The following is an 18,034-nucleotide window of genomic DNA, read 5'->3' as shown; positions in this document are numbered from 1 at the left end:
TCAACACCTGCTTCAAACCCCAAAGACATCTCCCAATACCCCCTAGGCATGTATTGCACGCTTCACCAAGGGGGCAGAGTCCGTTATCAGGCCGTGGGCTCAACCACAACTCACAAACCGCAACAGCAGAGCAGAGCGGTAGACACCCTCCAAACCATCCTGATCTTTAGCCGGTCATGTTCGACGGAGACCGGGTCTCCCCGCCCTCTGATGACTAGCCCCGCACCTACGGCTCTTCACGCACCCCGCCATCGCGAGTCTCGACGTCTCGACCCTGGATCCCGAAAGGCGACACTTTACGCCAACCGTAGGTTTCAGACGTCTTCCTGCCTTCTACACCGCATCGCCCCCCTTTTGCTTTCCTTTCTCTTTAGTATCCAAAACCATATTTAAGAAAAAGATTTTCATAAAAAAAAAAGTACCATTGTTCACATGCCACTCTATATGACAGGTGCGACGGCGAACTTCATGACAAAGGAATATAAGGGGGGTTTGGAATTTACTTCTTCGACTATATTCTAACCAGGGCTATGGCGTTAAAATACCTGGGTATCTCTTACCTCACAAGTTTAGCTTTACTATAACATCTACCTTTTATCCTCCGAGGAATTCACCTTCGCTTATGCCCTCATGCCCGTGCTCATAATATTGTGTTGTGGTTGCTTCTATTATGTGAGACTCTATTTTCCATCGTACACATGCGCAGCGCAGTTGTGGACGGCGCCGCCTCTATATATACAGCCAAGTGAGAATAAGGAACAATGCAGCGGCACCCCAACTATTCCAAAGAGTAGGGCAGTATGGGCGACGACTGAGGCAGTCGCCCATTCTATCAGGTCGCAGGTCGATGCCGTCCGCTCCTACGAGGACCTCAGCTGCTGAAACCTCTTGTCCCCCTTCGAACGCGCGATCTTATCCTTCCGCCTCTTTCTGATGCCGAGGATATGCCTACGCTGCACGAATCGCGCCACCCATTCGAAAATCATGTCGCGCATTACAATTAGGAATGTCGCTGCCGCGACCGGAGCTGCGAGGTACCAGCTATAGGCAAACGGCATCAGCATGGTTGTATACATTACACCAGTAGTAAAATAAGATGAAACTTACAAATATGATACGTTCTCCTTTAACGGCGGGAAATCTTCAAAATTCTGACCAAAGTAACCGGTCAAGAAAGTCAGCGGTAAGAAGAGAATGGTCACGGCCGTCAGCTGCTTCATGCTCTCGTTTTGGTATGTCGCGATTATATTGAAGATAAGGTCGATCATGTGATTTGCCGATTCCTTGCTCTGGTTTAGGTTTTCTATGATGAGCACACAGTGGTCGTACTACGGCAGGCAGGGTCAGTTGGCGTGTCGTAGCATGGTGAGCCTAGCAGGGAGGCATTATCCCGACTTACCACGTCGCCTAGGTATGTGTATGTCATTGGCGTGATGATGACCCCCCCAAGGGGGTTCTGCAATTCCTTGCTCAAGTCTTCTTGTGCTAGTGTCGTCTTGTGGTCCCGCAAGGAGCTGATGAGCGTCTGGATCGGATTGACAAAACTAAACAACTTGTTGATTTCCGAGATGATGATATACAAGTTTTTGGTGTGTTTGATGCTGGGGCGCGTAAGGACGTCGAGCTCCAGGTCGCCTACTACGTCGGCATAACACGCGGTGACGGGGATGGCCATGTCGATGATGGCGTCGATGATGGCCTGCGCAACCATCGAGGCATCACAGGACTGTCTTAGGATGGTGGTTGGGCTCGCGAGGCGGGCGAGGATGGGCTTCTCCACATCATCGGCGGACTGCTCGAAGAATGCTATGACGGTGTTATCCGAAGTAATGAACATGGCGACCTGTTCTGCCATCACTGCCACGCCTCTGGGAGCCAGAGCCGAGTGTTTTTCCATGTACTCGGTGCGGGTGGCGTTGGGCGAGGCATGAAACCGCTGCAACGTGCAGAGGGTATTAGGATTGAATACATCGGAATAGCTCGTAGGCTCGTGAGAGAAGCTATGACCGGATGTCAACGGTGGTTTGCTGCCACTCTCAAGTATAGAGGCAGCCGTAGGATGTTCAACCTTCTTCCGCGACAACCACTTCCCCAATTTCTTGGCCATGCTAAGCCGGTGGCTCTGACGGCTTCTTACGCTCCCCGCGTTGCTGCTCTCATCATCGCTGCTGTCGTCCTCTATTAACCGGACCAGCTTCTGGCAGGTAAGGATGATAAATGTGTGGTTCGCATACCTGGCGAGGGATAGAGGTCAACAGCTGTGCTCGGATTCCTCGCAGGTTAGCGCGTCCTTACCAATCCGCTTTTGTACGGTTCCGTGTGTTCATGATATCCTCAATTGCCAGCCTGTGTAGGTCCTTATACTGGCCCAACGCTTGGATAACGTCCCACGAGAGGCCGTTTACGTTAATCCAGCGGCACTTCACCCAACTAGGCTGCGGCCTTTTAATAAAGTCAATGAGCTCGGCGTTGGTCAGGTCCAAAACCTGCAGATCTTCTTGGGAGAAGTCGACGACGGTGATCTGGCACTCGGTATGGAGACTGGGCATCGTATCCTGCCCGCCATCTGGCTGCGATGGGTCGATGCCCGGTTCAGCCCCCGGCCGCCATCCCGGGTGGCTCTCATAGTCCTCGAACTCTTCGATCGTCTTGAACGTATTCGATCGGGTCGTGCGTCGCCGAAGGACGGGGGTTGGGGACAAGGGCGAGTAGCGAGACGCGGACTGAGGACTGGTAATTGAAGTGTCGACATTCACGTCGTAGTGCACTCGGGTCCCGTCGCGTGGAGGCGTGGCGGCAGGCCGGGGAGCAGAGTCGCTGGCCGTGGTAGGGAGGTCGGGGACGGACGGAGTCGTGAGGTTAATGTCGGGCACGTCGGGGAACTTCTCGGTCGTAGCGCTGTCCGAAGATTTTCGCGACATGGCGGGCAGAACAAGCCCTGCGATCTCGGTTGGTGTAGTTGGGATGATGTGATCGACGGGGGGCTCGACCGAAGCGCCTTCAATAGCACCAATTAAGACCGTGTTCCGTCCGATAGCGTCTTCCCCCAATGGCAAAACCGGGACGCCTTTTTGTTGCTATAGGCTAGGGAGTCTACAAATGGGACGGCGCCGGCATCGTCACGTATCGGCGCCTCAATTATCATACTGAGCCTCAAAGCTCGGGGGACGTTGCCGTGTTGTCGTTAGTCGAGGAGGAGGATACGGCACTCTAGGTGAGCTAAGCACTGGAAGGGGTTCCCGGGATGGCGTTTGAAGGACGATGAAACCTGCAGGGGCCTACACCATCAACGGCGGAGGCCGAGAGCTTCATAGTCATCATAAGCGTCCTGACAACACCGTAGTATTGCCCGGAGAGCAACCTGGAAGAGATTGGGCTCGGTGGAGAGAGATTTAGTGCGGAATTCTTCCCAGCGGGTTCTCCCAGCGGGAAGGGTGATGCCATGACCAATTAGCATGTGAAGCCCACCCGCTCGGTAATACCTTAGGTACTTTTACCGTTCAGGCGCTATCTCCTAAGGTACCTACCTACCTAACCTACCCCCTAAGGACCTCACGTAGGCAGGTATGTATTGTACAATACTGCTAGCCCCTTCAACGGATATCCTATAGGTACCTGAATATCCACCATTGCGACGTATCAGACATGTTACAGACCTACCTACCTCTAGCCATATTCCTAGGATTCCTGCCTGTTGCATGTTGGCTGGTCCCTTGTCCAAGGCAACTGGAAGAGGTAGTATGCGCCTGAAGCAGGTAGTAATTCTCATGGCAATAATTGCCCAATATTCTATCCGATATAATATATAGATATCGCCTTCATCGACACGCGCTTACACGAGTATGGGAGTCTATGTCACTCCAGCTGATGAGAAATAGAGAGGTACATACACGTGTTAGCAGGGAGAACGGGAGCAAAAGAAAGGAATGTGACGATCTTCGGTCGGGTTGACGTCATTTGACGGAATTCTTAACGCATTGCCCACAGCTGGCTATCGTCACCCTTTCTATCCCTTTTTTTATTGTGGACGACTGCAAGTCCTTGATACAATATCGGACCTCATCGATGGCTGATATGGGCAATGGGGTCGAGCCGAGTCGAGAACATTAAGCGCGACCACAAGAGCCCTTCCCCTTGAAGATGGTTCCTTGTCGAGGCCATTGAGGGAAGAAGGTGAACAGCACCCCCTCGCAAACTGGCGTATGCTTTATTCTAATCAGCCTACGCGAGCGTCAGCCCTAATGGCAAAACATAGGTAAGTATCTACGAGGCGAGGCTAGTCAAGACGGGGATGGGATGCCGCGAACAATAAACCAGGTTCATCAGACCGCGCCTCGCAAGAGTCACCCTAATAAAGCACCAATCCACAGCACCCCCGACAGCCGTTGATCGAGACATCGAGACATCGACGCTATTGTTAGTATTCGGTCTTTGTGGGCCCCACTAACACGTGATGAACAAGAGAATTATTGTTTTGCTTTTACTCCAAATAAATCTCCCGAGGACAGCATTCGTGTGGGCAGCTACGGCGACAACCCGTTGACGTCTGCTATACCTACCTACTTGAAACTTCATCGCATTACCGTTGCTGGCGACGAGAACTGCCTATATCGTGGACCTTTCCATTGATCCGAAAGTGTCGAGTTGATGAAACGGCCAGGAGACCCACAGGCCCATGGGAGTCACTCTCGCACAAAGTATCGAGTAATGGGAAGCCATCCGGTGGGTCGCACACGACTACGGCGTTTGTGGCTGGCTTCAATGGTACTGTCGCCTCTGACTAGGATGAGGGTACGCAGATGAGGATCACTAGATCAGTCGATGGAGGAGATGCGTGTCCTGTTGTCTCCTAAACCTATCACCATCGGGTCTGAGATGCATGGGATAGATTTGGGGCTGAAAGGAGGCGATATACCATGCGGTATTTCACCAGTCTCCAACTACTCAGAGCTACTACTTCTTTCTACCTAATCAATGTCAACACCAACGAGCAACCTGACCGTCGGATGGACAGACAATTCTCGTTCGGCCAAGAATCATCAGTGCGAACGGGGATGATTAGTAGGGGCACGAACACGAGCTCGTCTACTCACTCACGGCCCTTTTATCCACCATGACCATATGTTAAAAAACTGCTCTTCGACCACCCGTTCTGCACATTGTACTCCTCTGGGAAGGTTGTCCCATGGAGATCCGTGTAGTTCACCATCCTTCCACACCCGAAAGTCGAGTTACTATCACACTGGCTGACGTTCCCGCCCTGGCCGAGCAAACCAGCGATTCGCATCCCGACGTCATGACCTTCGAACCAGGCTCCGTGCAAAAACCCGAAGTACTGTGCTGAGGTCGCCTCTCCGGCAAACCAGAGCCTATCTACGTTAGAGCGCATGTTTTGGTGCCTCTCAAGCGTCATGCCGACCGGCCAGTTGCTGTACGAGCCATAGGCCCATCTTTGCGATATGGTCAATTCCGATTCGTAAAAGGAGGAGAACCCCGAAGCTCGAGCCCGTATTGCTTACTTCTCTGTGCTCCACCGTGGGTACATAAAATGAAGCGGCTTTGGGATATTTTTGTCTGGGAACATAGTCCGGAGGACAGCCATGACTTCCGCCTCGGTCTCCTCGTCAGATTGTTTCTCGATCCTGTGCGACTGGGTGTCGACCACGGTCACGAAGATGATGTTAGATTCTTCGATGAAACCTGGGGCTGAGAGCGATTGCCAGACGGGATAGTAGCCTCGGGTCTTGTTGTCGGCGTAGAGTAAGAACTGGGTGTCCTTGTCCCAAAAGGTCTCGTTGAACTGCAGAAAGATCTTAGTGTACGTGCCCATCTGCAATTGTTCGATGGCCTCGCGCTTCCATCGCGGCAGCGGCGGATCAAATCTGACCACATCATTCTGCAGCACTCCCAGCGAAAAGGTAGCGATAGCATCTACAGCCTTCGGAGTCAGTAGAAGCTCGTCAATGCCGGCGTCCATACCCGCAGTAGGCATATTCTGCCCACAACAAATAGAATCAGTAGTAGCAACCCCCAGACTTTCACGGGGGAAAGGGGGAGGGGGATGGAACGCAGACTGACATTCAGCCTCAATACAACCGCCGCCTTCGAAGTGAACAATAACGCCGCCGGAGTCGTACGAGATCTCCGTCACAACAGTCTTCAATAGCAACCGTGAGTCGTTCGCTTCGAGAAATTCGCTTGCTTCTCCGGCTACAAACGTATTGAATCCTCTCTGGTCCCACACGAAGTTGTTCTGGTCACTAAACTGGTAGAAGGTCAGGTTGTATCCTGCGATGCCGAACAGGAAACCGCTCTGCTCCGGTGACCACGCCGTCTCCCAATCCCAGTTCCACCATTCAAGCGCCTGAGCGTGCATGTCGTCTTTCGGCTTCCAGCCGGCGAGGCTTAAGGCGGCCCGCATGCTAGTGTCTTGCAGGTTGTCCGTGAGCACATATCCGGAGTCCTGCTCGGCGATCGCGTACGCCTCGTCGAACGCGGCGACTAGATCGTCGAAGTCGGCCGCGCCGTCCTTGTCATAATTTAATATCGACTCGTAGTTCGACGCCGTGTTATTTATCTTGTGCTTCCGGGCCAGCGTCCAGATGGGATTTTCAGGCCCGCTCTCTGAACCCAACCCCTGAACCCAATTCGCGCCGAGTTCGACCGTGTAAGGGGTTCCGTCAGGTTTTTGGCCGAAATGGGTATGCACCACTATCAGCCACCATCCTAGAGTCAGTCCGATTTTCCGTGACCACCGTCTCATTCAGGAGTAGGATCTGAGCAGCGGCTCGTTAGATCTCCGGCTGTGAGCGCATGTCTCACTTGGGTTGATCTCGAAGTGAGATTGTTCGCTACACGACTTAGGAAAACAAAATGATGGATAAGCTCTCGGGCCTGGGACCTACCGCGGCCACCGATATAGTCATTGCGTTCGACGATCAAGAAGTCTGAGACGGAGGCATTTGCCAGGGTCTGGGCGGCTGTAATGCCAGCGACACCAGCCCCAAGAATAGCAACCGTTGCTCTACGACACTCGATGGTATTGTTGTCCCCTCTGCGTGTGGCAGTGACCTCAGCTGGCGCGGCGAGGATGCACCACCCTACCGCAGCGATGGGGAAAGGGTGAGTTATGAATCTCATGATGACGTGTTGTTACACCGCGTTATCGTACAATGATGGATTTGCTCTCACCAGACAGTATCCGTACCTCGAAGAATTACCCGGGAGGGTGATAGTCCTTAAATAGAGGACGGGAAACCCCTGGGCGTAGTCTGCCGGCTCAGCGAATTCATAGGAAGCCTTCCGCAGCCGCCCAAATGCGCCTACAGACTATCTCGATGATCCTTCCCACTGTTCCCAGTCTCTGAGTACAGAACTGTGTGCGGGACGGTCCCCGGCTCCGCATGGGGCTAGTCGATTCTAAGAAATTCACCGTCGCATTGTCGATAGATGAGATGTGATATGGGCAGAGCTCGCAGCCGGGGAGGAGACCTGATCTACTGTTACTGAGCGGATCGGGCAGTTGTAGGCCCGCTGCATGTCTTTCTCCTCCCGATGCTACTCCTCTATCTCGTCTCCTAGTTCTCATCTGTTCGACCGCCACTAAAGCTTCCGCGATAGACTGAAAAATATCTCCTTATTCATATATAATTCGCAACAATTTTCAACTGGTGCTCGGCAACTCTCTCAAGTTATCTAAGCGCCTCATACGACAGAGGCCAACTCCCCAATCGCCGGATCATTGCAACGTGTGTTCACCGTAATACGAGGGGGGAAGCTGAACACGCGTAACCTAGTCGGCGTGAATCAATAAGAACGTGATGCGGGTAGCGCGGGTAGAACGAGAGGCGCGCAAATCTCTGGCCCTGTGGCATCCTAGCCACAGATCTGATGAGGTGCCGTGAACCCGATTTTACCTCATATGCACCGCCATGCACATATCAGATGGCGCTCTACTCGGAAGTATTAACGGCCAGGCTACGAGATGTCGCATACCAGAGGATGAATATGGGTACGGAGCAGTCAACAAGGTACAGACCGGTCTGTTCCTTTTCTACGACGGCGATTAGGAGATACAAATAACTTCTCACCCAGATCCAGTCAAATAAATGCCTCAAAGGCTCCAAAGAAGCGCACAGCGCGCCAACGAATTCTTCTAAATAGCAGGTACATTTCGTGTCTACGGATACCGAGTGATCGGGTGGAGAGTAAGAGGGTTCGTCCGTCGGCGACGTCACACGCCGAGACAAAGGTTGGAGTGAAAAGGTAGCTTTCCAACGAAGCCAGGCGCTTACTTTCTAGGGAACCGCATACGTTGCAGAGAGTATACTGAGTACGCAAGTTTCGAAGAGAAACCGGCAGGCCCTCACGGCATGTGCCCTACATATACTCCCAGGGGGCCCTCAAGTCCTCCCTAAGCGTCCTGAACGAGGTGGTCATAACTCTTCTTCCGCTAACCAACCTTCCCCGTATCCCACGCACGGTTTCCCCCGATCGGCGCATGATAAGGATGACATCTCTGAGGGCGGCGGTGGTGGTGGTGGGTTGTCGCCTCCTGTCCAGTAGCTGCGACGACCACCGACAGCGGACAAGTTGCGGCAACTGGGGTTGAAATGATCTTCAACGTCACCGATAGGCCACATAGCAATGAGGCAGACCTCGTCGGCATGGCAGGTACCGCACTCTTTCCACTGGGCCCAGAGCAGCGTGCGCTCCATCAAGTCGCTCACGATCCCCCGCGCTGCCTCTAGAGAGGCCGTCGACGATAATTCTGATTCATCCACCCCCGCGTTTTCGACAACAAGACGTCGCACTTGGAAGAGCGCCGCGCAGATCCGTGCCGCCGTGTTCTCGATCGCGGCTGAGATCAGTCGGTCCTCGACTGTGTGGAGGAGGGCCTGCACAGGCTGCAGATAAAACGAAGCGCAACGCCTCTCCGCGACGGCAAGCATCTCGGAGGGTTCGGATGAGTAGTCGATGTAGACATTCAAGAGGGTATTGACCTCGCCCCGCAACGTCGAGAGAGAGTCAGTCTGCGCCATAAGGGGCAGACGGTCGACGTACCGCGCCACGATCATGTCCGTGACTCCCTGCCAGTCCACCGTCGGCGCGTGGTCGCGAGACGTAGACCGGGCTACTGTGCGGGAGATGTGGTCCGCGATGGCACGCAGCTCGGCATCGCTTGCCTGTAGCAAACGGGGTAGATCAGGCCGCGCCGGGTCCGGATTCGTCAGGTTGAGCGGGTAGAAGAAGGCGGAGACCATGGCGGAGTAGTCGGGGCGGACGCGCGCGGCGCCGATGCCGCGGTACCGCTGGGCCGCGGCGCGCGCCCACTCGAACTGGGCGATTGACGAGTTGGTGACGGCAGCAGCCTCGCCAGGACTAGAGCCAGGCCGGCGGTCGGCCGAGACGAGGCGCAGACCGTCCGAAAAGTCGCAGTACACAATCTCAAACCCGGGCTCCATGCGCACGAACCCATCGATTCCCCAGCCCTCATGGCCTAGCGCACACAAGTCCCGGGCGCGGTCCCAGTCGTCCCACACGGATCCGCCACGCCTACCCCTTAGGAGGAGGTCTTGGGTATCGAGAGTGCCCAGCCTAGTTTTGCCCGCTGCGGTACCGTCGATATAGAGCACATTCAACGGTCGCGTGGCCTGGTACACTTGCAGATAACCGGGCCCTGGCTCCGGCCGGGGGCCCTTGGGGGGTCTGTTCCCGCGCCTGTCCGATACGATGTTCCAGATGATGTTTGGAAGATCTTCAGATGCGTTATCATCATCGTAATCGCCGCCGCTCGCGCTGGTGATAGATGATGTTCCACCGCGAGAAGTTGCAGTTACGGTAGCCGTAACCGTAGGTGTGGCGGGCGGTCTCCCCCAGCTGTGGGCGAATGCCTCGGCGTGCTCAATCTCAAAGGCGAGCCACTCGAAGGCAGAAGGAACAGCGGTAGTGTCGGTGCCGTGATATAAGAGTACGCCCGCGGGGACGATGGCGGGAATCAGGGACATTCCATTGTGGTGCAGCGAGGAGCCGAACTGGCGCATGGCGTCATGGACGGCGTTGAATATCGCCGGCCCGTTCGCGCGCGCGCTCTCGAGGGTGGGACCGAACGTCACCGGGCGGCCCCCGTGTTCTGTTTCCTCTCCCACCCTCCCCCCTTCGGCCGGAGGTAGGACAGAATACGGAGCTGGAGGTGGATGTCTGAGTGCTGACGCGAGGCCGATATCGGGACCGGCGCGTGCCACCGAGCCTGTCGTTGGCAGCAGCACCAAGAGCCACAGCAGCACCAAGTCAGACAACCGACGGTCCGCGCGGGCGACGGATGCATCCATACTCATCCGTGATTGATAGGTAATTCTTGGGGGGTACCCTTGTTTAAATAGTCTGTCCCTCTTATCTCTGCGATGTAGGTGGGTATTATCCGCGGCACTGGGCAGGTGTCTCTATTGCTTGATCGAAGATAAGTTACCCGACTAGCAACACAGCAGACTGATGATATTAGAACACCGGAGAAAGCATCATAGAAGAAAATGTCCGTTCAGCAACGGAGAAGACTACAGAGAGATCATATTTTTGATAAAGAAAGGGAATGAGCGCAATCCACTTCGTCGAGAAACGAAGCGAATTTATAACGCGTTAAGCTGGTTAGGTACAGCTATCGACGTAACCCCCTTCACGGTCCGATTGGCGGTCTGAACGTCCTTCGTCTGACGCGCGTCGCCCATTTCGCTTACTAGGGACTAGGCTAGGCCCGTTATCTCAGGTGTGTCTTTGCTCCTAGCATAGATGAATCTACCTATGGCAAACTGGCTCGCATGTGACATGCTCTTGATCGGACGAGGTCTCTAGGCTCGTCATTCGATAACACCGGCGAGGGCTGCAGAGCATGGGAGAGTGGCTCTATCTCGTCTCAAACTCGTTGCGTCTACTCAACACGTAGCTTCGTCGTCCAAAGGCATCCATAAATAAACCCACAGAGAGACAAGGGGAGGTTAAGAGCGTTGAAAAGTCAGGCGGAATTTAACTAACCTCAACGATACCTTGCTGGATTACATAATATTTCGAAAATGGACATTCCTAAACAGCGCCGGATGAGCGCCAAATTGTGTCACCTAGGGCTGTGGCATCGCCAATTTCACTCGCAGGCATACTGAGTGGGAAAAGAGTGTTATCGGGTAAGCCCCTCCACCAAGGGATGTTGTCTATATGATTACAATGGTATATGTACAGGAGTTGTTTTTTTCCCCAGGGAAGAAAAAAAAGAGAGAGAGAGAAAAGTATGTACATGTAATAACCAGCGCACGCGCTTTGCCTGCCTCTGTCCAGTCTACCAGCGAAAGAGGGTCGTCATCATCATCATTCTTGTTACCTGTCTATGTGTTCTCCCAAAAAAACGAATGTAAGTGCTCTGAATCGGGCACGCTAATCGATCTCATCTATCTCGTCGCCCAAACCCGCCTAGCTAAGTAGTTTTGGGTAAGGGAAGGAGTAGAGATTCAGTAGCGGATGTTGAAGCGGGCCGAGCGGGCGAACAGCGTCGTGCTCTGGCCGGCGGCGCAGGGGACACCGGCAGGCATGGCCATCAGGACGGACCAGGAGCCGGAGGCGCACTGCTGGTAGCTGGTGCCGCCGATGCAGTTGAACATGCCCTCCGAGGAGCAGGGGCCCGAGAGCTGGCCACCGGCGCCAGCACCAGCACCAGCACCAGCAGTCGGGGCAGGGGCGGCGACGGGGCTGGCAGTGGTGACGGGGGCGGCGGGGCTGGTGGCGGCGGGGCTGGTGGCGGCAGGCGGGTTGGCAACAACGCTGGTGATGAAGCCCGAGGGAGCGGCGACGTTTTCGTTGCCGTTTCCAGAACCAGAGCCGGAACCAGAGCCGGAGCCAGAGCCAGAGCCAGAGTCAGAGCCGGAGCCGGAGCCAGAGCCAGAGTCAGAGCCGGAGCCGGAGCCAGAGCCAGAGCCACCGGCGGTAGCGCCCTTAGGGACACAGTTGCTGCCCGCGACCTTGGCGAAGCGGCTGTTAGAGCCGGGGCGGATGACGTTGGAACCAGGCTCGGGGAACTCGGGGTCGGTCGAGGGCTCAGTCTTGCAGTCGTTGATCTCGCCAAGGTTGGCGACGAAGAGCTCGGGGAAGCCGCCAGCGCGGGCGACGAGGAGGTCGCTCTCAGCGGCGCTGATGGTCTCGTTGAAGTCGCGCTTGGCAGAGCCGCCGGTGACGGTGATGGGCGCGCAGTTCATGTAGTACTCGGGCTGACCGGCCAGCTTGCTGATCCAGGTCCAGGCGAAGACGTACTCACCGGGGGAGACGCCGTCGGGGATGGTGAAGTCGTAGGTGTCAGGGCCGTCTCCAGACTTGCTGGGGCAACCACCTTCGATGGAGAGGATGACCTGCCACGAGGTGGACGCACTCGGCTGCAGGTCCTTGGTGATGGCGAGCTGGCAGCTGCCACCGCCGTGGACGGCGCTGCCGGTGAAGGACAGGCTCTGCGACTGGCCGACGGCCATGGTGGTCGAGAGGCCGTCGCGGCTGTAGAAGGTGGCCGGGTCACCGCGTACCTTGCAAGGGTAGTTGGCCGACGACAGGGGGCTGTTGTCGAGCTCAGCGCCGCCGAAGGGCTTCGGCGTCGCCATGATCATGTGGGCGTTGGCGGTAGCCGCGGCAGCAGCCAGGATGGCAGCAACAGACTGGGACTTGGTGAACATTTTGATGGTGGTGTTGATGATGATGATGCTGAAGAGCTGTGTGTAGTAGGAGGCTGGCTGCTGCTGGTTATTTTCTCTCTGAGCTTTCGTTCTTCTTGCTGGAGATTTGTTTAAGGAATGGTCGAGAGGGGTGCCGGACTCCTTTCAAAGGTCAAACTGGTTATCGAGGCTAGCTCGTGAGAAGGTATGTTGTTTTCTTGGTGGTGGGTGAGGATGACGAGACAAGATTTTTCCTCGAAGGTCGAGATGTCAAGGTCTCTTATACTCGTGCTTGGCCACAGCCCATGACTACGAGAGAAACAAGCTCCTTCTCGAAGGCCCATGACTGCAAAGGGCTGGTCCGGCGGGCTGGCTGTAAGACAAGGATCGCGTTCACCTGGAGTTGTTTCTTGGAGCAAAGAGAGCGCACGCCCCTTTCGCGAATGGGTAGGAATACAATGAAACTCCCACAAAGGGATTGTATCGAGGCGTAAGCAACGGTATCCAGCGCTAGGCTGAGTCGCGGATTTTTTGGTGGCATCTCTGACTTGAGCCTACTAGCAAAACCACACCCCAGCGGTTACATGTTGAGGGATTGGTGCTATGAATGGCTACAAGCCGGCGGACTGGCGCCAACCCCGATCTCGACGCTGATCCTCCGGGTCCAATCAAACCCGCCGATAGGGTTTCATCCGAAACTCGCCATCTAGACGAGATGCCAGCACCTTGTAGTACGTTAATTGACGTTTCTTTTTTTACGCTCGAGGTCCTGCTGTTTTGGTGATAGCGGCAGGGCGGCAAGGAATGCGAGATGCGAAATGGCGGAGACGGGCTCTGGTCTTGGCCCAGGAGGAAGCCGATCTGAGATGAGGAGGAAGGGGGAAAAGTGAGAAAGCGACCACTAACCACGGTGTTCTGCCGCACTCGCTCGGGCTTTCGCTCTGCGCCACTTATTCTCGATGCAGGGCGAAGTGCCGCATGCTCGCAGCGGCTCCCGCTTGATAGGCCACAGCTTGCTGGCCCTGCCGCACCGATTCTCTGTTGCCTAGGCATGCCAGTCCGGGGATGCGCATACATGCCTACCTACTACGTGTTATGCAGATTCGACACGGCGGGCAGGCAGGCAGACGAGATGGGGATGACATGGGTGGCTTGGTCGCAGAGTTTCTGACACATTGCGACGGGAATGCACTCATGCTGGCATGCGGCGGGTATGAGCACCGAGTGAAGAGGATGAGAATTCGAAAAAGTGAGGCTTGACTGGATCCGTCCACCTAATCACCTCGCTATCCTGGCTATGTGACTAACAGAAGCTATGCAACTATGCACTACGTAGGTACATTACGTAGTGCATAGTACCTGACAGACAGCTGTCAGCGATTAGTACGCTTTGGCGGGTTGGTTGGTTGGTTAGTTGGTTCATGTGATGCGGGAAGACGTCATGGGAACGCGGAGCCTGACCGGGCCCACTGTTCGTGCCTGGCTGCCTGACTGACAAGGGGGGGACGGTGCGCTGCCGGTCCGTCTAGTCGGTTTTAGCAGCCTCTGACAGCTGCACCGTTGAGGCGGCGCAAACGGTGAGGATGCGTATCCCGCGCCGTGCCAGCTAATTATAGCCCCCAAATCCCTTTCTCCTACCTAATAACCCTGAATACTGCTAAAGCCTCATCCTTCCGAGCTCCCCTTACTTACATCATACTCTGATCTCACTCACCCTTTCTCAATCCCATACTCCGATCTCACTTATCCTTCTCGCACATGCATACGAAGCCACCCGTCTAATCTTGTCTGCCCCCGGGAGCCGCTAACTGACACTACCACTACCGCCTGGTGGGTGCGTCCTGGTCGACATGGTGAGTCTACTACATACCTGTGCAATCACTGACTACCGGCACCGGTCTAGTCGTCTCGGGTTCGACTTCGAGGAGCGCCGCCGCAAAGTGTTGCTTCCTGCTCGACGCACCCCTGCGCCTCCTCCTCCTCCTCTTCGTGTCTAGATGAAGCTGACAAACGACCTTGCCGGCCATCTAGGCTACCCTTACCACGCCTCTCCTCGCGGCCGACCCCGACCCGATAAGCGACTCCGAAGATGCCACCCCCGTAGCGCCTAGGGCGGCGCGGGCCGGCCGGCCGTGGCATACTACTCGCCTACGTGAGACGCTGCTGTTCGTATGGGCCCTCCTCGCTACCGCCGGCGTGCTGGTTCTCGCCGTCTGGGTATCCCACCAGCAGCAGACCACCTACAACACGCCTGCTGGCAAGCGTAATTTGATCTTCATGGTCTCCGATGGCATGGGCCCTGCCTCGCTCTCCTTGACCCGTAGCTTCAGGCAGTATACCGACGGCCTCGAGTACGGCAACACCCTCACCCTCGATAAGCACTACTGGGGCAGCAGTCGAACGCGGAGCAGCTCCTCCCTGGTCACCGACAGCGCTGCCGGTGCGACCGCCTTCAGCTGCGGCCAGAAGAGTTACAACGGCGCCATCTCTACGCTTCCCGATTTCACCCCCTGCGGTACCGTGCTGGAGGCGGCCAAGAAGGCAGGGTACAAGACCGGCCTCGTGGTTACCACGGATATCACCGATGCCACCCCTGCCTGTTTCGCCAGCCACGTGCATTACCGCTCGCAAAACGACGAGATCGCGCTACAAGAGGTCGGCAACGGCCCGCTTGGCCGCGTCGTCGACTTGATGTTTGGAGGTGGTCGATGCCGCTTCCTGCCTAACAGCACTGCCGGTGGGTGCCGCGCCGACGACATCAACGTGGTAGAAATCGCGCGGAAAGAGCACGGCTGGAATTACATCAACGATCGGGCCGCCTTCGACGAATTCTGGGAGAGCAAGAAGGACGTCCCTCTCCCCATGCTCGGGCTCTTTGCCGACTATGACGTCCCCTTCGAACTGGACAGGCGGAACATGAACGATGTCTACCCGAGTCTGAGCGAGATGGCTAAGACGGCTTTGAAGGCGCTCGAAAAGGCCACGGAGGGCAGCGACAAGGGTTTCTTCTTGATGATCGAGGGGAGCCGGATCGATCACGCCGGGCACGGCAACGACCCCGCCGCCCAAGTTCGAGAGGTTCTCGAGTATGACAAGACGTTTGCGGCCGTCCTGGATTTCCTGGAGCAGAGCAGCACTCCCGGCGTGCTCGTTTCTACTAGTGACCACGAAACCGGTGGCCTGGCAGTGGCCCGACGTAAGTTTACCGCAGCAAGATTGGATTGAATCGTCGCTAACCTTTTTGATCCCCAGAGGTGAATGCCGACTACCCTCAATATCTGTGGTATCCCGCCGTGCTGGCCAACGCCTCGTCATCCTCGGAACATCTTGCTCACCACCTTCGAGAACACATATCCAAGTCAACCGAGCAATCGCTCGACAAGCTCAAGAAATTTATCGAGGTAGAGCTCGTGGCCTCCGGCCTCGGTATCCATGACGCCTCTGAGGAGGAGCTCACCGCGTTGGCCTCGGACCCCGACCGGGCCCAGTCCTTGTTTGCGGACATGATTAGCGTCCGGGCGCAAATCGGATGGAGCACCCACGGTCACTCAGCTGTCGATGTCAACATCTACAGCTCCGGAGGACCCGGAGCCGAAGCTATCCGAGGGAACGTAGAGAACACCGACGTGGGGAAGTACCTTAGGGACTACCTAAATGTCGACGTCGACGCCATCACAAAAGAGCTCAACGACAAGATGGGCTCGGGGGCGGGACTCGGTCCAGCTGACCGCAGCATCGCCGGTATGGAGTCTCCCTTGGCCGAGGACCACTGGGCAGCCCATGAGGAGATGGAGACGAAACGAGGGGACTTGGCGTGAAGGTATGAGGAGGCGGACACAGGATACCCACCCGCGTTGATGGCCTTCCCAGTTCGACTTGGCTTTTAGATCTCGCAAGCGGTAAAGTCTTCTTTCTTCTCATTTTTTGGTTACCAGAATTGGTTTTTTTTCACTACCATTATTAGTATCGGATGGACCGCGTAACGTATGGACAAATACGTATCTAGATACCCGCGTGGAGGAAGTCAACCAAAGTCGCCGCGGCCCCACAAAGCAGCGAGACGATTAGGATGAGTAATGCGTTAGACTCGGACCCGTATGCCTGCGCCTACAATGTTTCATATTACAGACTACTAGTGCTTGTGCTGTCCCTGTACTGTCATGGAGAAATATTAGCAGATGTTGCCTCGACGTCAGGGGAGCAACCCAATCGCCAGTCAGTTGCCCCGAGGAACAACCTCTGACCTGTGACCTCTAGAACAATGTACTATTTCACTTGCTCTTGCTTTTACCCGCTGTACAGTACGCTATATATTATATACACATAGTCCTGCCTCTCCACAGAATATTAAAGGATACGGGTGGTCATGACTCCATAATACTGGGTGGTAGTTATCCCCCTTTGTCCCCCTTTTCTGTAGCTGTACAACTTAGGTATGCTTGTCTAATCGGTTGGATTCCTCCACGTCATTAAAATACGGCGAGTCATTGGCTTAAACCAAGTCACCCATCCTCGCTTGCTACGTAGGAAATAACACATATTTAGGAAGAAGGAGTGTCGTGGATAATATGGAAGTTAGTATCGCAGCATATACCACTACTATAGATGATTCTACAAGTGTCTCTTGCTGCAGAAAGCAAGTGGAGGAAATTTAACTGGTCATTTGAAGGAAATAGTTTCCAGTTCTTCTGGCCTAATCTACACGGGACCAAGTCAACAAAATTTAGGCTGGAGATCTCACGAGGCTACTGTGAAGTTACATAGATGATTCACTAGAATATTCTACCTTATCAGTGATGGCTTGACATAAACAAACTGCACAGCCACATCTTTAAATTCCTTCAGTGGGTAAAAATACAGGTAAAAGGGAAATCTTTAACAACTTAAACACTAGGTTTCTTTGATTAATAGCCTGTCAAGTATATTATGCTTTGTTGTATGAAGGGCTTGTTAGGTGCCAACCTCCAACCCCAAAATCTCATCTTGATCCAGGGTTTCACCTCTGCCATCTATACAGACGGCCTCATTTCTAGGAACGTGTTATGAGGGTAGCTAGAAACGTAGTTGATACATTGACCTTCAGGAGACTTTATGTTTAAACCCCTTGATGCCTGTCAATAATATATAGCTGGCTCTCAATCACACGCTTCTCCAGCCCTCCCCTAATAGCTTGATAAACATTCGAGTTCTATTCGTATGCCTCCCAAGCTACAGCTAATATTGATAGGATATTAACCAACCGCTTGTTTCACAAAACCACATATCCACACCTCCACCATCATCCCTAACCATCATAACAAGGAGAAGACTTTACAGGTCAGATTTATTCCAAGAAACCTTCCCCTCTTCCTCTC

At 54.7% G+C, this 18,034-nt stretch overlaps 5 protein-coding genes across 5 annotated transcripts; 1 reads left to right on the top strand and 4 right to left on the bottom strand.

Annotated features, from left to right (window-relative positions):
* Positions 1–619: 619 nt before the first annotated feature.
* On the bottom strand, positions 620–3,422 carry GGS23DRAFT_543214 (uncharacterized protein). Its single transcript, XM_051514830.1, has 4 exons — positions 2,296–3,422; positions 1,400–2,234; positions 1,108–1,328; positions 620–1,041 (listed from the first exon to the last, which is right to left on the bottom strand). Exons 1-4 carry the CDS (start codon positions 2,919–2,921, stop codon positions 861–863), a joined length of 1,863 nt encoding a protein of 620 aa, XP_051376634.1. The 5' UTR covers positions 2,922–3,422; the 3' UTR covers positions 620–860.
* Positions 3,423–5,104: 1,682 nt separating this feature from the next.
* GGS23DRAFT_601919 (putative flavin-containing polyamine oxidase) lies at positions 5,105–7,140 on the bottom strand (the record flags this gene model as incomplete). Its single annotated transcript, XM_051519248.1, has 4 exons — positions 5,105–5,450; positions 5,520–5,931; positions 6,079–6,711; positions 6,906–7,140. The coding sequence occupies 4 exons, from the start codon at positions 7,138–7,140 to the stop codon at positions 5,105–5,107; spliced, it is 1,626 nt and encodes a 541-aa protein (XP_051376633.1).
* Positions 7,141–8,379: 1,239 nt separating this feature from the next.
* Positions 8,380–10,331, bottom strand: GGS23DRAFT_591732 (uncharacterized protein; the record flags this gene model as incomplete). Its single annotated transcript, XM_051517774.1, has 2 exons — positions 8,380–8,422; positions 8,482–10,331. The coding sequence occupies 2 exons, from the start codon at positions 10,329–10,331 to the stop codon at positions 8,380–8,382; spliced, it is 1,893 nt and encodes a 630-aa protein (XP_051376632.1).
* Positions 10,332–11,390: 1,059 nt separating this feature from the next.
* GGS23DRAFT_1910 (uncharacterized protein) lies at positions 11,391–12,830 on the bottom strand. Its single transcript, XM_051511716.1, has one exon. The coding sequence runs from the start codon at positions 12,699–12,701 to the stop codon at positions 11,496–11,498; it is 1,206 nt and encodes a 401-aa protein (XP_051376631.1). The 5' UTR covers positions 12,702–12,830; the 3' UTR covers positions 11,391–11,495.
* A 1,875-nt stretch (positions 12,831–14,705) lies between these two features.
* GGS23DRAFT_1855 (alkaline phosphatase-like protein) lies at positions 14,706–16,624 on the top strand. The gene is made up of 2 exons (XM_051511668.1): positions 14,706–15,876; positions 15,933–16,624. The coding sequence occupies exons 1-2, from the start codon at positions 14,958–14,960 to the stop codon at positions 16,496–16,498; spliced, it is 1,485 nt and encodes a 494-aa protein (XP_051376630.1). The 5' UTR covers positions 14,706–14,957; the 3' UTR covers positions 16,499–16,624.
* The last annotated feature ends 1,410 nt before the right edge of the window (positions 16,625–18,034 follow it).

Source organism: Durotheca rogersii (genome assembly GCF_024521655.1).
Source record: "Durotheca rogersii strain YMJ 92031201 chromosome Unknown GGS23scaffold_1, whole genome shotgun sequence".
Lineage (NCBI taxonomy): Eukaryota > Fungi > Ascomycota > Sordariomycetes > Xylariales > Xylariaceae > Durotheca > Durotheca rogersii.
This window is presented reverse-complemented; position numbering and strand designations above follow the sequence as displayed.

Excerpts from the sequence above, each read along its gene's own strand:
- GGS23DRAFT_543214 (XM_051514830.1), bottom strand. The coding sequence starts at position 2,921 with ATGTCGCGAAAATCTTCGGACAGCGCTACGACCGAGAAGTTCCCCGAC. Across the intron at positions 2,235-2,295 it reads AACCGTACAAAAGCGGATTG|GTATGCGAACCACACATTTA; the intron begins GTAAGGACGCGC and ends ATCCCTCGCCAG. Across the intron at positions 1,329-1,399 it reads ACACATACCTAGGCGACGTG|TACGACCACTGTGTGCTCAT; the intron begins GTAAGTCGGGAT and ends TGCCTGCCGTAG.
- GGS23DRAFT_1910 (XM_051511716.1), bottom strand. The coding sequence starts at position 12,701 with ATGTTCACCAAGTCCCAGTCTGTTGCTGCCATCCTGGCTGCTGCCGCG.
- GGS23DRAFT_1855 (XM_051511668.1), top strand. The coding sequence starts at position 14,958 with ATGGTCTCCGATGGCATGGGCCCTGCCTCGCTCTCCTTGACCCGTAGC. Across the intron at positions 15,877-15,932 it reads TGGCCTGGCAGTGGCCCGAC|AGGTGAATGCCGACTACCCT; the intron begins GTAAGTTTACCG and ends TTTGATCCCCAG.